Source organism: Pleurodeles waltl, chromosome 12 (assembly GCF_031143425.1).
Source record: "Pleurodeles waltl isolate 20211129_DDA chromosome 12, aPleWal1.hap1.20221129, whole genome shotgun sequence".
Classification (NCBI taxonomy): Eukaryota; Metazoa; Chordata; class Amphibia; order Caudata; family Salamandridae; genus Pleurodeles; species Pleurodeles waltl.
This window is the reverse complement of record NC_090451.1, coordinates 660722098-660738189: the sequence shown is the minus strand read 5'-3', so window position 1 is coordinate 660738189 and position 16092 is coordinate 660722098. Positions and strand designations below refer to the sequence as shown.

At 42.4% G+C, this 16092-nt stretch overlaps 1 protein-coding gene across 2 annotated transcripts in view; it reads right to left on the bottom strand.

The window, feature by feature from the left end:
• Positions 1 to 15284, bottom strand: part of EFNA3 (ephrin A3) — a 362074-nt gene extending 346790 nt beyond the window's left edge. For both annotated transcript variants that reach the window (XM_069218411.1, XM_069218412.1), the window contains exon 1: positions 14949 to 15284. In XM_069218411.1, the coding sequence (XP_069074512.1) occupies positions 14949 to 15076 (128 nt within the window). In that variant the 5' untranslated portion in view covers positions 15077 to 15284. The remainder of the gene's footprint in view (positions 1 to 14948) is intronic.
• Between the last annotated feature and the right edge of the window lie 808 nt (positions 15285 to 16092).

Sequence of the window (16092 nt, the reverse complement as noted above, 5' to 3'; positions counted from 1 at the left end):
AACGGTAGTTCATTTAACTCTGCAATTCATCTCACACAAATGACCACACTCAACATTTCTCCGACCACACACACATAATGCGCAATTAAATCGTCCAGAGTAAAACTGCCTACTTAGCAAGCAAATGGACTCAAAGCCATTTGCCAACCCTCTGAATCATCAACTGCCAATAAGCAATAAATCACGGCCTTGCTGCACTCAACATATCCAAGTGGTTTCAGCAGACTGTCTTAAAATAAGAGGGCCGCGCACCAAGTAATGCCTTTCAGGAAAGGACAGGTTGTTCCTTTGCTCTGCGAGAAAACTTGTGTTCAAGCACTGAACGCAACTGAACCGTTCTTCTGGCTACTCTCCACTGTCCAACCCCTGCGCTAACTCAGGACAGCAGCAGATGGAAGCACTGCACACCTGAAACCATTTCAAGAATAATATGAGAAGAGAAGCAAAGTCAGCAACACTTGTAGAAAATCCCACCTGCACAGTAAACAACAAGCCACAACCGAAGAGGAAATGGCAGCTTATTTTAATCAGGTGAACTTAAAGATACAAGACCCAAAACCTTCCCCCCTTGTCCATTTCTGAGAAAAACATGAATATACAAACTAAGACAAAACACTCCTTATCCTAGATTATTCTCACATAAAAAGCATTGGTAAATTGTAAAACAATTGAACCAGCAACAGAATCTGAGCCCGCCCAAAAAAATTGCTACCTATTGTTTTGAGGCCTTAAGTCTATCCTCTTAAAGTGGCTCATGTATCAGGACCAGCACTGGCAAAGCCAATACTTTTAAGGTTTGGCCGGGTCTGGCATGTGCACACTCCATAAATGATAACATTACTGTACTATAGTGTAGATACAAGCATCTGAAAATGGATTTTACCGAAAAAAGGAATGCTTTAGTTTCTGTAGTATTTATTTTTCAGGCGCTTTTGTGTGTGTAAACATTCTTCACGAAATAGATGCACTTGTGCAGAACTGCTTTCATCAACAGCACTGAACATCAATATATAATGGAAATTAGAACTGTGACAGAATCAAGATTCAAAACGTTTGAATAAAGACAAAAACCCTTCATTAAATAAAACAGCTGCTTTTGACCATCTGCTAAAAACTGCAACAAAAATTAATGTGATCTATTCAAATCTTAACATTCTTCCTCGATTTCCGAAAGATGCAGGTCGTTTTAAATTATGGCAGAGGCCAGAATTATAAAAGATTATAAACATTAAATCAGCACCCAGTGCACTTGCTGTCAGATTTTCTTCCCTGTAAATGGGACAGGACACATCGGGAAAAAGAAAGATTGACCTGAAGGTATGTAACAAGAAAGAGCCCCAGGTGAAATTGGGTGACAGATGCAACCTAGCAGTGGCGAAAAATGGTGTCTAAAACTATGATGTATGATTGCTAAGTATTTTCCAAGTAGCCATATATAAATCTGGATGGCGTTTAGACAGTGGGGGGGGGGGCTTATTGTTTATTTGAGCAGGAGAGGAAGCAACCTACCTGTGAGAAGAGATAAGCAGAAAGAAATAGGACAATGCAAATCAATCATTGCAGAAGGTCTTCAAATTGTCTGCCAGCTCACAAGACTACAAAGATAAGATCCCACGCTCCTTTTCGAGGGAAGAACAACATACGGAGAAACATGAACTCTCCCCCAGGTTGGATCCGAGCTGAAAAACACACTATTTCATTCTGACAATGTGGAAAGGTAATCGGAATAAGGCCTCACCTAGGAAATTATATATAAACTGCATGAAGGAAAACACAAGAATGTGGAAGAAAAGCAAGAAGATGGATTGAAGTTGTACAGTTAGATTGAACTTCTGTGTCAAATATACCTTCAGCCTTGACTTCAAGTTAAGAAAAGGGAGTGTTTCGCCACCAAAGTGACTTTTGCTGCATAAAAAAGAAGCACTGCAACATTTCACAACTGTATGTGCTCCAAACTGGAAACACAACATATTACTTGGTAACTGAGACACTTAGCTCAACAAACGCCCAACATGTCCCACCAGTTGAATACTAGCACAACAGTCTTTCGTTATTCTTTAGGGGTCCTTAATCGGAGCAGCACCCAGCAGGGTGATGGCTGCTAATATTCTATCATTATGAGAAATTCAATGAGCGATGACGAAAAAGGCACATGAACTCAAGCAAAGAAACATGGCTGGTACTGGGACTGAAAACCCCAATTAGAACTCCAATGTCCAGAGGGCAGCTGCTTCTCAGAACAAATAGTTCTGCATGAACAGCACCTGATCGCAATTTGAGAATTACTGAGTCTTCATTCAGTGGACGAAAAAAAAAAGAAAAAAGCTGGACATAAATGTAATAACAACTAGTCATGAAGTCAAACCAAACTCTACAGCAGGAGAAACACGAAGTCAAATGCACTAACAAAACGAAACAAAAACAACTTTGGCTATAATTGTAGTATGAGGTTCCAGGAGAGCTCCCAACCCTGCCTTAGGTGGCCCTGGGAATACGTTACTGCTTTAATCCGATCCAGGGGTCCATTTAACTTTTTGGGGTGGTACTAATAAAGTGAATACTGGCACTCCAAAGTGAAAGAGGGCATTACTCATTTTACAGAGTCTAGCTATGGACCCCAGGATATGTCAGACTGTGGCATGGAAATAATCTTGTCTAGCAGGTGAAACCTTTACTATTGCGAATACAGGTGTTTGAAATCATGTGGGAAATAGACACTGGACCAAGAACATGCAAATTGGCTTCCTTCCCAGTCCTTGCCGTGAAAGGTACTTCAATAAAAACGTCTTAGGAGACATTACGAATTACCCCAAAAATAAACTCTCACACGGCTGATAAGGCCTAGTAGTAAGGCCAACAAAGAGTAAAGAAACAATCGGCACAGGATGCCGGTTGAGTTCGGCTTTTTTTAAAGTCCGACTCTTTCACCGATCACCAAAATACTGTGGAATTTCTTAAGTGACAGGCATGGAAAAGAAGAATGCTGCATTCCAACACCACTCACCACCCAAGAGCCACCTCATCTCAAACGGAACAATTCAACACCAACAAAAGAGCAGAAAGCAAAGAGCAGATGCAAAAGGCCCATCAGAAAGACACTGCTGATGAGGAGCTAGCTGCGTTTTAATCACACTCCACCCCAAACCCTGATAACATCAATAGAGCTTCAGGAAATACATCCGCTGCACTCAAATAAGAGGGCGCAGCATCACTCTTCACCTGCGCAGGTCAGTCTCAGAGGTTACCGCCAGCTCCCGGGAAGCAAAGTCTGAGGGTCAACGACAGGTGAATATCGTCAACACATTTATCATTAAGAAAGCAGAGAAACAAACCCAAATTGCATCAAACTGACTTTCTGGCAAAATCTGAACACTTGTAAGCATCTTATTTAAATGCCTCGATTCAAAATTTGAACAGACAACTCCAGCTGCTTACCACTAGTTTTTTTCACTGTCACATTTCTTGCTTCTGATTTGTTAGCAGTGTGTGCTTTCCTTTTCTTGTGTTTGTTCTGCCCCAGGAGCATGGACGCATTACTATGACCATTCACAGCTCGGTTTTTCAGATGCTAGTTTCATGTGTTTTCCCCACTGTCTTCCTCACGTGCTTCTGTCCCATCTTCTGCAACACTCTGTTTCTCTCTCCAGCCCCTGTGCTTCCCCCACACTGCCTTATGGCCTGTATGCTTTCTCCCTGCCAGTTCCACACTGCTATCCTTTGTCTATTTTACCCCACCATGTTGCTTAAACTCAAACACCCAGGACCCTCTGTTGCTTCCCCCACTGCTTAACAAACCCACCCTTTGTTGCTTTTGGCCCTAGTCTCCCATGCTGCTCCTATCCCGCACCCCTAGTAACGCTTCCCACACTTGCTTTAAAAAAAATAAAAAAAAATAAAAAGAACAAACACCTATAAAATGACATGTGTCTGCGTTAAAAAGTGTTTTAATGGTTTAACCATCTGGCGTGGCATTATGGATGCTGAGCCATATGATAAAACCATTTGCTAGGCCAATCAGTCCCAGAGGTGAGACCTATGAGCTTCCAGTGCTTGTTACTAAAGTGCACACTGCCGAATTTCTACCAAGTAAAAACGAGTTAGTGGGATAGGCTGGGCGTGTTAAATTGTTAGTATGAGTGGCCTGCTTAATTTTAACATGGTTCTGTAGCACTTTCTTAATTTGGTTTTATCAATCCATATTAACAGCTAAAATATTTGACATCAAACTAAGAAGAATCCATGCATACATATGGGAATTGTTGTATTGGTGACATGGCAACTACTGGTGGAGCAATTCTAACAAACCTTAGTGATAATATCAGTAGTAAGAAAATAACCCTAACTATGCACGTGTAGGTGCCTAAAAAGTAATGTAATGGTCATCTTTTGGATAGATTTCCTACAGGGTTGTGGAGAAGGCTAACTTATCCAGAAATTACATTTTGATTAAGCTAGGCTAATATTAGCTCTAATAATGGAACAGGAAGTGATTGTCATCAAGGTAAATGGGTTATCATTGGGCTACTACTATCATGTCATGCGGATGCCAAGGAAAAAGGTGCATTGTGGAAGGGGTTGTCTGCTCTCAGTCTTCAACAAACAAATTATCTAGAGAAAACCCAAAACTGAATCAGATGCAACTGGCTCAGATAAACACTCGATTGTGTTTCATGAGTAGAACGTTAATGAAACCAGAACTTTATGCATTCATTTGCTTTATCTAGTTACCCAGCGGCAATATTGCAAATCATTTTACAAAAGTTGTTGGCGGTATTTACTCTCTTTGGGTCTTACTTTTTCCTTGCTCCGTTGCTCTAGCTCCTGTGATAGCTCAACATAAGCAGAACGATGAACAAGTACCGACTAAAGCGTCAGGCATAAGATATTCTGCACACAACCAGCAGGGTAGTGCTGAGAATGCAGCCAGCTATCTGATCCCTCACTCATTCGCAAGAAATTTCTCATCTGTAACTAAAATAAAGAAAGAAAAGGATCGTACAGATTGCAATTGCATTAAAAAAACAATAATGATTTACCCGATACTGCTTAGGCTTCCTGTTACCGAACACCTAATTGTGCAGTTAATAAATGACAGTATTACCCATTGCAGTCTCTGCTGGCATAATCCAGTCATGCAGTGCTTACAAGAGAATTTTTTTCTTAAATGTTTCCTCTTGTTTTGCAAGATACATTATTCTACTATAATTCTATATGAGAAACAAACTAAAATGAAATATCAGGCCTTCTGTTGCAGTTTCTAAGGCCCTACTGGCCACCTTAGTATCTCTAAACTACTCTACACAAAAGGAACTGCTGGAAGATAAGATTTCAATTTATGCTCATGTATGGCACGGCACATGGATCAGCCTGAAGGTGGTTTTGACCATGGAAATCTAGGAGAAGGAAGGGCACAGGCTTGCTCCTATGAAGTGTAAATACCTGCAGGTGAAATTACTCACCCAGTAGAAAATAAATCAATATTTTAACCAATGCCTGGATGGAGGTTCTGCTTGGGCCTCACTTATATATGTAAAATGGGAGTATGGAAATTTGTCGTTACACACACTGCTGGCCATTCTGTGTCTGGGTGCTTTCACTGACAGAAGTTTATTAAGTACAACTAACTACTACTCAACCCAAAAGGCTTTCTGGCTATTTACAAATTAGAATTCTGACAGGAGGGGAAAGAACTGTTTGCCTGAAGCAGATTTGTGTGCTACCAGAGTAGAAATCCTGAAGTATTCTCATAAGGAATAAAGAAGAGCTTTCCTATTGGTGATCTAGGTGAACCTTCCCATTTAAGGACATATGGATTTGCAGGAAGCCTTACACTGAACATGTTGACCCATCTATAGTATTCAACTGTAAAGTACAGAGAAGTTTTAATGCCATAACTCATGTTGCGCAGGTAATCATAAATTGGATTGCTGGAGTGTGGAAGTAAGGAAGAAATAATCGATCACTGAAGATTTTTCCATTCTAAGGAGGAGATTGGTGATGCCAAGTTGGTGTGTTCCATGTCCCAGATGTATAAAAAGGATTATAGTGTTTAGATAGTCAAACAATCATACACCACATCAAAGGGCTGCGTGTTGGCTTGGTGAAAGAGCTGCTAGTGAAATCAAAGGATATGGAAATCCTTCCAAGATTAGCAATAAAAAGTCTAGATGACAATTAAAAAGGCTTTTTATAACTTGAGTGTTGTAAGACATCCGTGAGTTACATAAAATGAAATACATGTTTTTAATCTGGTTTCATGTTAAGCGATAAAGACAGATTATTTCAGTGCATTGTTTCTGCTGATCAGCACATCGGAGAGAAAATATATTAACCTTTATAACACGACTCACTATAACTACCCAAAGGTACGTGATGGTGATGTATATGTGCAAGGATCTACTGGGTACAATCACCCATTATAAATACAGGCTGCGCGCCACTGACTTTGGGCCACAAAAGAGAGCCAAAAGTATAATCTGTGCTAGTGATCTCAAGATACTAAAGACAAAACCATAAATAGCACAGAAAATAAAGTTAGCAATAAACATCCTAACGGCATCAGTTTCATGATGTCACAGTGTCATTCTAACTATATTTACGGTATTTATCTTACCTAATGTGGTTCTTTTAGAGTTCTAGAAATAAATATCTACTCGCAGGAAGCTCAAATATTTCAAAAATAGAAACAAATTGCTGTAGGTCAGAGTCAGACCTCTTCCTCAGTTTCTCCATGATTGTGCAAGGGTATTTCAGTGTACTTTCTTGTATGAAACTATATATCCTTTGAAGGAGTCAATTCTTTCCAACTCACCCTGGGATCAATGCTGATAAAAAAAATTAAAAAAAACTCTAAACTGGTGTGTCCTCATTCCTAACATCACAACCCCAATCTCCTTTCAAATTACCTCTCGCCAATCGTCATCTTTTTCAAAACCCCTCACAATTCCTCATTAAATTACCCACAAATACTCACAAAGATATCTAAATGCCTTGACTACCCGCCTCCTTCCAAATCTCCCGCTACCCACTGTATAAAATACTTTTACACCTTGCTTCTAAATAACCTCACTACAACTCCTCTTTTCTAAATATGTTCACCTTCTATTCTAAATATTCTCACTACTTCAGCTATTTTCTATGTCTTCTCATTAGTCACCCTCTTTTCTATATATTCTCATTACCCTCCCTCCCTTCCAAGTACTCTCACGCCAGTTTAAATAACGTCACTATTTAGACTCTTATCTAAACATTCTCACTATTTACCTCCTTTTGTAAATATTTTATTACTCACTTTTGATCCTAAATATTTCCATTACTAGCCCTTTTACTGGATATTCTCACTACTCGTCCCACTTTCTTGATTCTCATTCTTCATCCTATGTTCACAACCATGTCCTTATTTACACTTGTAACTAAACGTTTTCTCTCCTCTTTTTTTTTATACATATGCTCTTACTTGCCTTCTTTTATGAAGATTCCACTTTCCGCCTTCTTTTCTAAGTATTTTCACTACTCGCCCTCTTTTCTCAATATTCTTGCCCCTTCTGTCCTCCTTTCTAAATATTTTAACTTTGCCCCATATGGCATTAGTTTCAAACTAGATGACAAATAAACGTTCATTGTTTATTTAAATAAAAACAAAAAACAGTTAATAGGATGAAGAGGCATAGCTTCAAATTAGAGGGCAAACATAAAGACAGCAAATATGCAATTTACACAAACAAACTGACATTTCTGGTAGATCCCAACTCTGATCATGTTCACAGAGTCAAGACGTAGTTTACAGAAAAGATTCAGACTTCTTGTTTTAAGACACATATTGACAGAGACTAACTCCACTATTCTTTAGATTCACAATTTCTGCTGCACCTAACAATGCATTGATTATGTTGAGTAATCAAAGCAATAACTCACATAATTCCCATGGTGTGATAAATTTGTACTAATAACAGATACACACAAACACCACTTATATCTTATCTGCATATACAAAGATCCATAAAATCATACGTACAATATAATGGTACTGTCCCACTTATCAACGATTATCTTTCACAGCCCTATGTAATTACTTCCCCATCCTTGACCTAATTCATTATTTGCTTACTATGTAAGCAAATCCATGTAACCTTCAATGAGTGAACACACCAATTCCCTCAAGAAACCTGTTCTGAATCCAATTCGTAATCTAGAGGCAGGTGACAGAAACAAAACTGGCTGTAAAATTCTTAGCATGGAATGTATCATCCAATAAAATCACTTCAGACGAATCCACCCAGTTTACTTTAGAGAGTGAGATATTCCAAGCATCAATGAGCAGGACATCATAATACTACTTTTGTCACGCATCTGTAAGTGTATGTTCCATAAGGTTATGACCCAAGCAAAATTGTATGAATAAAACGCAGCTGTCAACACAATTAAAGAGTATTGACAACTGAAAACAAAGGGTCAATCACTTCCCTGGCAATACAAAAAAGTATGGCTTGCCATTATGTGTCGATTTTCATTAGCTTTTCCGTAATCCCAGTAAACACTGATCTTAAGGTCCAGTTCATTCTACCGTGGAATCTCCTGATGTGAGCATTGGCAGCATGTGCTACTAGATCACAAGCGGCATGGGGGAGGAATACATTTCAGCAGGGCTCAAGACTGCTCCATCCTCTCGCACAAGTGCAATGGATGTCTGCATCGGGCGGTTGTCATTGTCTACTAACTTCTTAGCACAACTGGCAAAGTCTGTGTATCTTACATGGTTACATTTTAAGTACACACACCACTGGTGTCTATAGCGGCAAAGCTGTATTAAAACATGCACGCCTACATAAAGGGTGAGCCGTGGGATGTGTTGTACTGTGCAGCTGTTCTCTCAAGTCTTGACAGGGAAACACTGTCTATATGGAAATCTCAGCGACACTGGTGGGGAAGCTGCTTCGGCTGCAGTATTTGGGAACCGGCCTGTCAATAGGATCAGAAGTTCCTCCATGTGGCACTGGCACACCACATACATCACTGAATGCAGTTAAGCAACAAATGTAAAGGTCCTTAAATGGTAATTGTTCTGTTCAACGAGCCTTCTACTGATCTGGACTGATATTGGTTTCTGATTTGTTAATGCCTCATGTTCATGTATGGTCCCTGAGACTGGGCTCCCTAAATATGCTTATCGTGCCATGACTTAAAATGGCATGCTGTGCAAGTGGATCATTCTGCATTCTGGCCCACAACTATGAAACACTTTGACAGTTCATCTCCACCAGTTCTATGAGTCCTTCAGGATTCAGAAAGCTTTAGAGATCCAGAATAGAAACATTAAAAGAAGTATATTTCTACTTTAGTCACCACCCCACATCCAGCACCTGCCCTTCCGCTCCACTTTGTTGTTATAGGTAACTAGTGCCAGGATACCTGCTTTAGAATTAAATGTATTCATGTTCAGACATAATGTAGAAGCGTTTTCCAGCAATAGAAACTCCAACAATAGCATCTTTGGAAGGGCAGTGGGTAGCCGTGGGTTTAGGTACACAATCAGTCTACTATGCTCACTCATCTCTTTTTTTATGGGAAGACCACTGGTACTGTTTGTTTTTGGTGTAAATGGGTTAAAAGGCACATCCAGAAATGTGATTGCTTCCCCTGCATTCATAAAGAGAGCTACCCATATAACACTCCACCCAAAAGTAGCAACTACAAGTAAGCAACTAGCCCCAAAAAGCATAGTTCAGATTTTTGGTTTAACTCATGCTGACCATTCGATATTTAGATCAAGTTCTAGAACATCCAACAAACTGTTTCAGGATCCTCAATGCACTAATTGTAACAAAACAAGAAAGAACTTCAAATATATACTTTATGATTTGATCAAGTTACCTACTGGCTCAATAAAAAAACAAGTAACACCCACCAGGCAAACCTGCAATCTGCATCCCACGTGGAATGAGGAATCAAGCCCAGTTAACGCAAACGCTAAAAATTGCAGATGATGAAGCACACTGCAGTTGCACCCATCAAAGAAAGTAAAAACTCCGAATGTAAAAAGTCCGAAGTGCAACTGAAAACTCCATTTCACACGAGACACAGTTCGTTTTTTAAGCTTGCATAATCACCATAATGAAAATGAATGCAATAACGAGAAGCCATCCACAAAGACACCCGAGTGCAAGATTCATTTTGTTACTTGAGCCCAGTCCTAACCATTTCAATTTAGCTGAACCTCGACCATTTCTCCCGATATTTCTTCTAATAAAAAATAGCAGAATTTGAAACTTTGAGGTCTAGTGGGAGGGATCTCATGCACTACTCCGCTAACTGCTGCTCAACCGTTTTTAAAACGTAGTAGTGTGTGCACATATCATAAAAAACACAACTATACAAATCTCACGGACCAGAAAACATGATGACTTAGGACATTTTTCGGTAACTGTGTTGTTCGTTGGTGTTTAAGACTGGTAAAACTGTTTTGTCATTTCTATGCAGTGCTACCTTTATTACCTGTTTTCCAATTTCCACTTTAAATGTAAGGTCTGCTGTCGCACATCAACAATTTAGCAAGGTTGTAATTAAGATACACGCCTTATAAATGATTATAATACCGGCTGCATTCTTCTTCCAACAAGAAACGAAGAAGTCACCGTAAAATCACCAATATCCAAGGACTGATGAATGTTTTTTAGACAGTGTTATAGTGCATTTGTGCAACAGATTGTATAATTTAAAGACGTCTATTTAGCCCACAAACTACCTCGCTTGTTCTTAACAGAACGTGCACCCAAATAGCAGCCAGATCTATTGTTCGTCTTAGACAGAAGAAAACAAGTCGGAAAAGGGTGTGTGATGAGAAAAATCAAAAATTTTGAAATGTCAATGCTCAGATAAAAGTAAAGCCGACTAAATGCCGGAAATATGGGCTCGGTTGAATCCAGCACCTGCAGGGGCTAATTTATACCCTGTACAATAAAAAGAAACAAATAAGATACTAAACAGGCAATTCTGAGAGGTTTGAATGAACCCCCAAGTCGCGAGCAGAGCCGCCTATTTTCCATCGATAGCATCCATTTAGCTTTATAAGCATGTCTGCGCTGGAACAGACAAATTCCAAACAAGGCTGGTTAAGGCTTGCAAGATTTATACAGAAATGTATGGCTTGATTGCGATTAGGCAATCACGGGTGCATCAGTTACATTGCACCAATGGACAGAAACGAAGCTGAAAAAACACATATATATTCAAGACTGAGACTAGAATCTGCTCGTCTCACCTCAGCCCCGGATAGGGCTCCCTTCTGCTAGGCGTCTGTACCTAAACACACAGTGGCATGTGACCGAATCGATCACCCAGGATCTATAGGTGTTAAAGATTTCCTTTAAAGCTATTGCTGGTTTCCACCACCCCACAGGAAGATCTTTGTACACTTTGTTTATAACTCAAACGCAGCTAAAACTAATGAACCGAAAGACAGCTCCATAGGAAAAAAGCTAAGCCTTGTAGAAGCGGGATTCGGCTGCAACCCACTAGAGGGAGCGTTAAGAAAAATGTATGTTAAAAAATGAAATTATGCCATAATTAATTTGCTGATTTATGTGAGCCTTAATTAGTAATTCCCTGCACCCAGAACCTAAAGCCGGAATCCATCATAACATTCTGGTTCAGCCTGCTTTATGCAAGCAGCCCCCTTATTATTCAGGAGCAGGGATGACGGATGCTGCAACTGGAAGTGCAGATGTAGGTCCCTCTCTTTGTTCCTTTTCCACCGCTGGTTTAAACGTTGGCACAACGTCGTTTGCACAAGAGAGACTCGAGAGCATCCACCCGAAAAAGAAGAAAAAAAAGGAGAAACAACCACAGATATATGTAGCTAGGAAGACAGTTTGTGATCAAACGATAAATAAGCCCAGCAACCTGCCCATTTCCTCTTGTTTTACGCATGTAAAATAGCTCGCTGTGAAAGGCAAACAGTAAAGATGTTTCAATAGTATTTAAAAAATACCAGTTCATTGTTTGCAAGGCTAAAGCGTAATTTTTGTGTAGAAGTCCCAGGCGCAAAAAAACTGCTAGAGGCATGGAGGAGGTCCAAGAAAAGAAAACCGGTTACAATTTTACTGAGACTTACATCACTTTTGAAGAAACTTCTCTGCTAAGATCATGAATTGTGCCCAACACGTTCTTTGCAGTTTTACTCCATCCTCGTCAATAAAGCTTGCCACTCCCATTAAAGGAGTATGCCATCTAGTTGTAAGGTTTGGATACAAGCTTTTCATCATTTCGTCTCAGAAGACAGGTGAAAATGGACATAGATTTACACAACTTTAGGCAACGATCAGCAGGCTACTGGGAAGCAATTTAAAACATAGGACGCGGCAGTGCCTAAGGGCATAAAGGTCTGGCACTCCACGAGGTGTCAATCCTTCACACAAGCCAAGCTGAAAACATCTCCATCTTGAGACAAGGTGAAACTGTGGGTAAGGTTACAATCCAATGAAGTTCAGATCACCACCACTAATTCAGCCGTCTTCTCTGTGCAGGTGTCACTCTTTAATAGGAAGATTTAGCCAAATGTTTGGGGGACTGGGAAACATACATCACAAGTTTGCTCCAGACTGAGGAAGTTATCTGTGCGTAGTTAATCATTTCAAGGAAAACAGTATTTTTCAGCCTACTCATCTCTATTAACTAACCAAAAAATAATAAAAACGAGGAGAGGTTCAATTACATCCATAGCTCTAGTTTTCTAAATGTTACTTTGCCCGCTACCCGTTTACAACAAACATACCACCCTGTGCTTACAATGTCACCCACCTCTCTCTATAGAGTTGCAACCAACCCACCCTCACATCTTCCCCCCACCACTTTCTCTAGATCTCATCCCCGCTGCATTTAAATGCCTTAACTAACCCTTTCCCTACTATACATGCACACCTTTACTACCTCAGTAGGTATCACCTACTACAGGGGGTTTGTGCTACTGCATAGGCAGAGTCTGCAAGATTAAATGTTTCTGGTCCGCAAATCAAATAAAGGGCACCTGGGTGGCAATGTTGTCGATATTGACATTGCAAAAGGAGTTCGAGATTCCATTACAAGTCTTGACCATAAAAGCTTACACGTGCGTTAGCATATAAAAACACTGCATCTCTCAAATGTTGAGACAGTCAAAATAGTGTTGTGAGAATACACTGCAGAAGGGCACAGTATGAGGAAGCAAGGCCTGTGCCACAGTCACAGTCGCTATGTACCCTCTGCCAATACAAGAAAACAGGCTCAAAGGCTGCAATCCCACATGCATAGACCCCCACGGAAAACACCGACTGTAAAGAAACAGAGGGAAAAACCGCTGTGCTTCAATTACAATAGAGATCACGTTAACCCGCCCCCCGCTTCTCCTCATCTCAACTCTTGCAAGGATTTCCCTCTCTACCCCTGCAGCTACACCCCTATGCTGAAATACCCTTTTCTGAGGCTAGTTTACTCTGCAAATACTCTTGCCCTGCAAGTATTCTGCTTCAAACCTCTCATGCAGCAGCCCTATTTTCAGGACGGCCCCTTGTCCGATCCTCTACTGCTGCAGGCCTCCACCATTCCTCTGCTCCCAGATCCCCCTATCTCTCCTCGTGCATGTTCTTCCCATCCCTCTTCTTCTGAAGGTCCCATCCCAGTTCATCCCATTCTTACTGCAGATCTCTACTCATTCCCTCCTCCGCCGTGTTTTTCCCCATTCCTCACCTTCTGCAGGCCTCACCCCATTCGTCACTTCCTGCAGATCTGACCCCAGTACTCATGCCCTGCAAGTCCTGCCCCATTTCTCACCTCCTAAAGATCTTTTTCGACAGGTCTGTGCCTCTCCGTTCTATTGCTCTACTCATGCACCTCTACTACATTCCTCCACTCATGCACCTTTCTCCTCTACTCATGCACCTCTAATCGATTCCTCTACTAATGCATCTTTCTCTATACATGCACCTCTACTCCGTTCCTGCACCTATGCATGTTTCTCCTCCACTCATGCACCTCTACTCCATTTATGCAACTTTCTCCTTTGTTCCTCCACGCATATCTCCTTAATTCCGCCACTTATTCACCTCTCCTGACTCGTCCTCTTGCATGTTTTTTTTCTCCATATTCCTCTCCTCCTGCTGGTCCATGCCTATTTCTCTCCTACTACAAGCCTCCACGTTCTTCTCCTCCCATAGGTTTCTACCCATGCTTCTCATGCTCCACGTCTCTCCTCCAGTGGGCTGCCCATTCACCATCCCCTCCTGCAGGACTCATCCGTCTCTGCTGAAGTATTAGTGGTTAGGTACGCCCCTCCCTCAGTTGTCTACTGGTAGTTGGGGGTGCCCCAGCCTCCGGGCTGGCTGTTAGAGCTGTTCACATGTACACCACTGAGGGGATTACACACACCACTCAATGTCACCAGAACACCTGGTGCTATTCCAGTGCAGTGAGGTTCATCCCTTACCCTACCTGCAGTGAACACCGACCTTTCCAGGCTATAGTGCCTCTCCTTCCAGACCCCCTGCAGTGCCACTCACCGATAGGAGGAATTGTTCCTCACTCAGTCCGCCCGGCAGTCCCTTGTAGGTGTCCTAGTCTAGGCTGCCCCCATCCTTTTGTGATCTCGCAATGTTTGTCACTGCTAGTGAATGCGGTTGCAGTGCTCACTGAAGCCCCATCCTCTAGTACCCCCTCACTGGTGCGCAACAACGGTAAACAGAAATGTTTCACTGCAAACCCCAAGGCCCCTCATCATTCAGTGACCCTTGCTCCACCCTTCTGAGACCTTATTCTGGCACGGTCAATTAGTGCTGTTCCACTACACACTGCCCCCATTCTTAAGTGCCCCCACACTGGCAGTTAGTGGATGGGCCGTCCAGTGCATACGGTCCCCGTTCTCCATCAGTCAAGTGCCCACCGCCCTCCTTCATTCCCCTCGATTCCTCTTTGGCACTCACTGGTAGTTGGAGCTGTTCCAGTGCACGCTGTGTCGGTTGCACTGACTCCCCGGGAGCTGGGTGACTGTCACGGCCAGGGACAGGAGCGGCAGCAGAAGCAGCGGCACAGGGGGGGCCATCCTAGACATCTGGGGACTGTGCGGCTGCGGCTCTCACCGCCCGGCTCCGCCGCTCCCCCTTTCCTCAGCCTCGCGCAGCCTGGGTCTCTCCCCCTCCGTGCACCGCTCCCTGGCTCTTTCGCCCTGGATCGCCCGCTCCTCTGCTCCCGGACTCAGAGGCACCTCCGTCCGCTCGCGCCGCAGCCTCGCGCCCGCACGCACCCAGAGCAGCTCTGCTCTGAGCCACCGGCGCACTCCATTGGCTGCTGCCCAGCAACTCTCCCATTGGACACCGGCCCCCGGTCGGCATCCACCGGAGGGCGCTGATTGGACCTAAGTGTCCCGCCCACTTCGATGGGCGAGGTTTACCTGGAAGGTGACAGTCGGGCCCCTGGAGCTGTCGACGCTCAGTCAGCGAGAGCCACCGAGGGGAGGATATATGGCCACTGCAGCGCAGGGGCAGGGCTTATGTGGTTAGAGAAAGGTTCTGAATCCAATTCTGAAATGAAGAGAAAGAAGAGGCCGGCGAGGGGCATACTCACCTGAGCAACTAAGGAGGAACAGCCTTAGCAGCAACAAATACTGCCCGAGAGAGACAGGTGCCTCTGTGAGACACAGGGAACCGCTAATCTACCTCCCCAACTAGGGCTACCATTTTGTACCCCACCGATTTGCACACACCCTTTTTTATGTGTTTGCAAAGGCCTAATAGCACCCATGATATGTCACTGCACTGATGGGCAGAGATAACTTATGGGCGATGGGCAGAGACAGTTGTATGGAGAATCTACAGCTGGTGACAAGAAATTACATATCTGCTAAAGGAGGGATATACCTGGAAAAGGGCTAAGACTGCATTACTATGAATGTGTATTAAAATAGATGTTCTCCCGTAGTGCATCTTCAAGAGGATGCAGTGAAGTCATTGGCAAAACAAAAGAGCAACAGAGCAATTTCAAGGAATTTCGGCTCCATTGACGAGATACATATGTTTTTGAACTCCTCCATTAACTAAATAGCTACTCCCTGCTCAATGATGAATGACA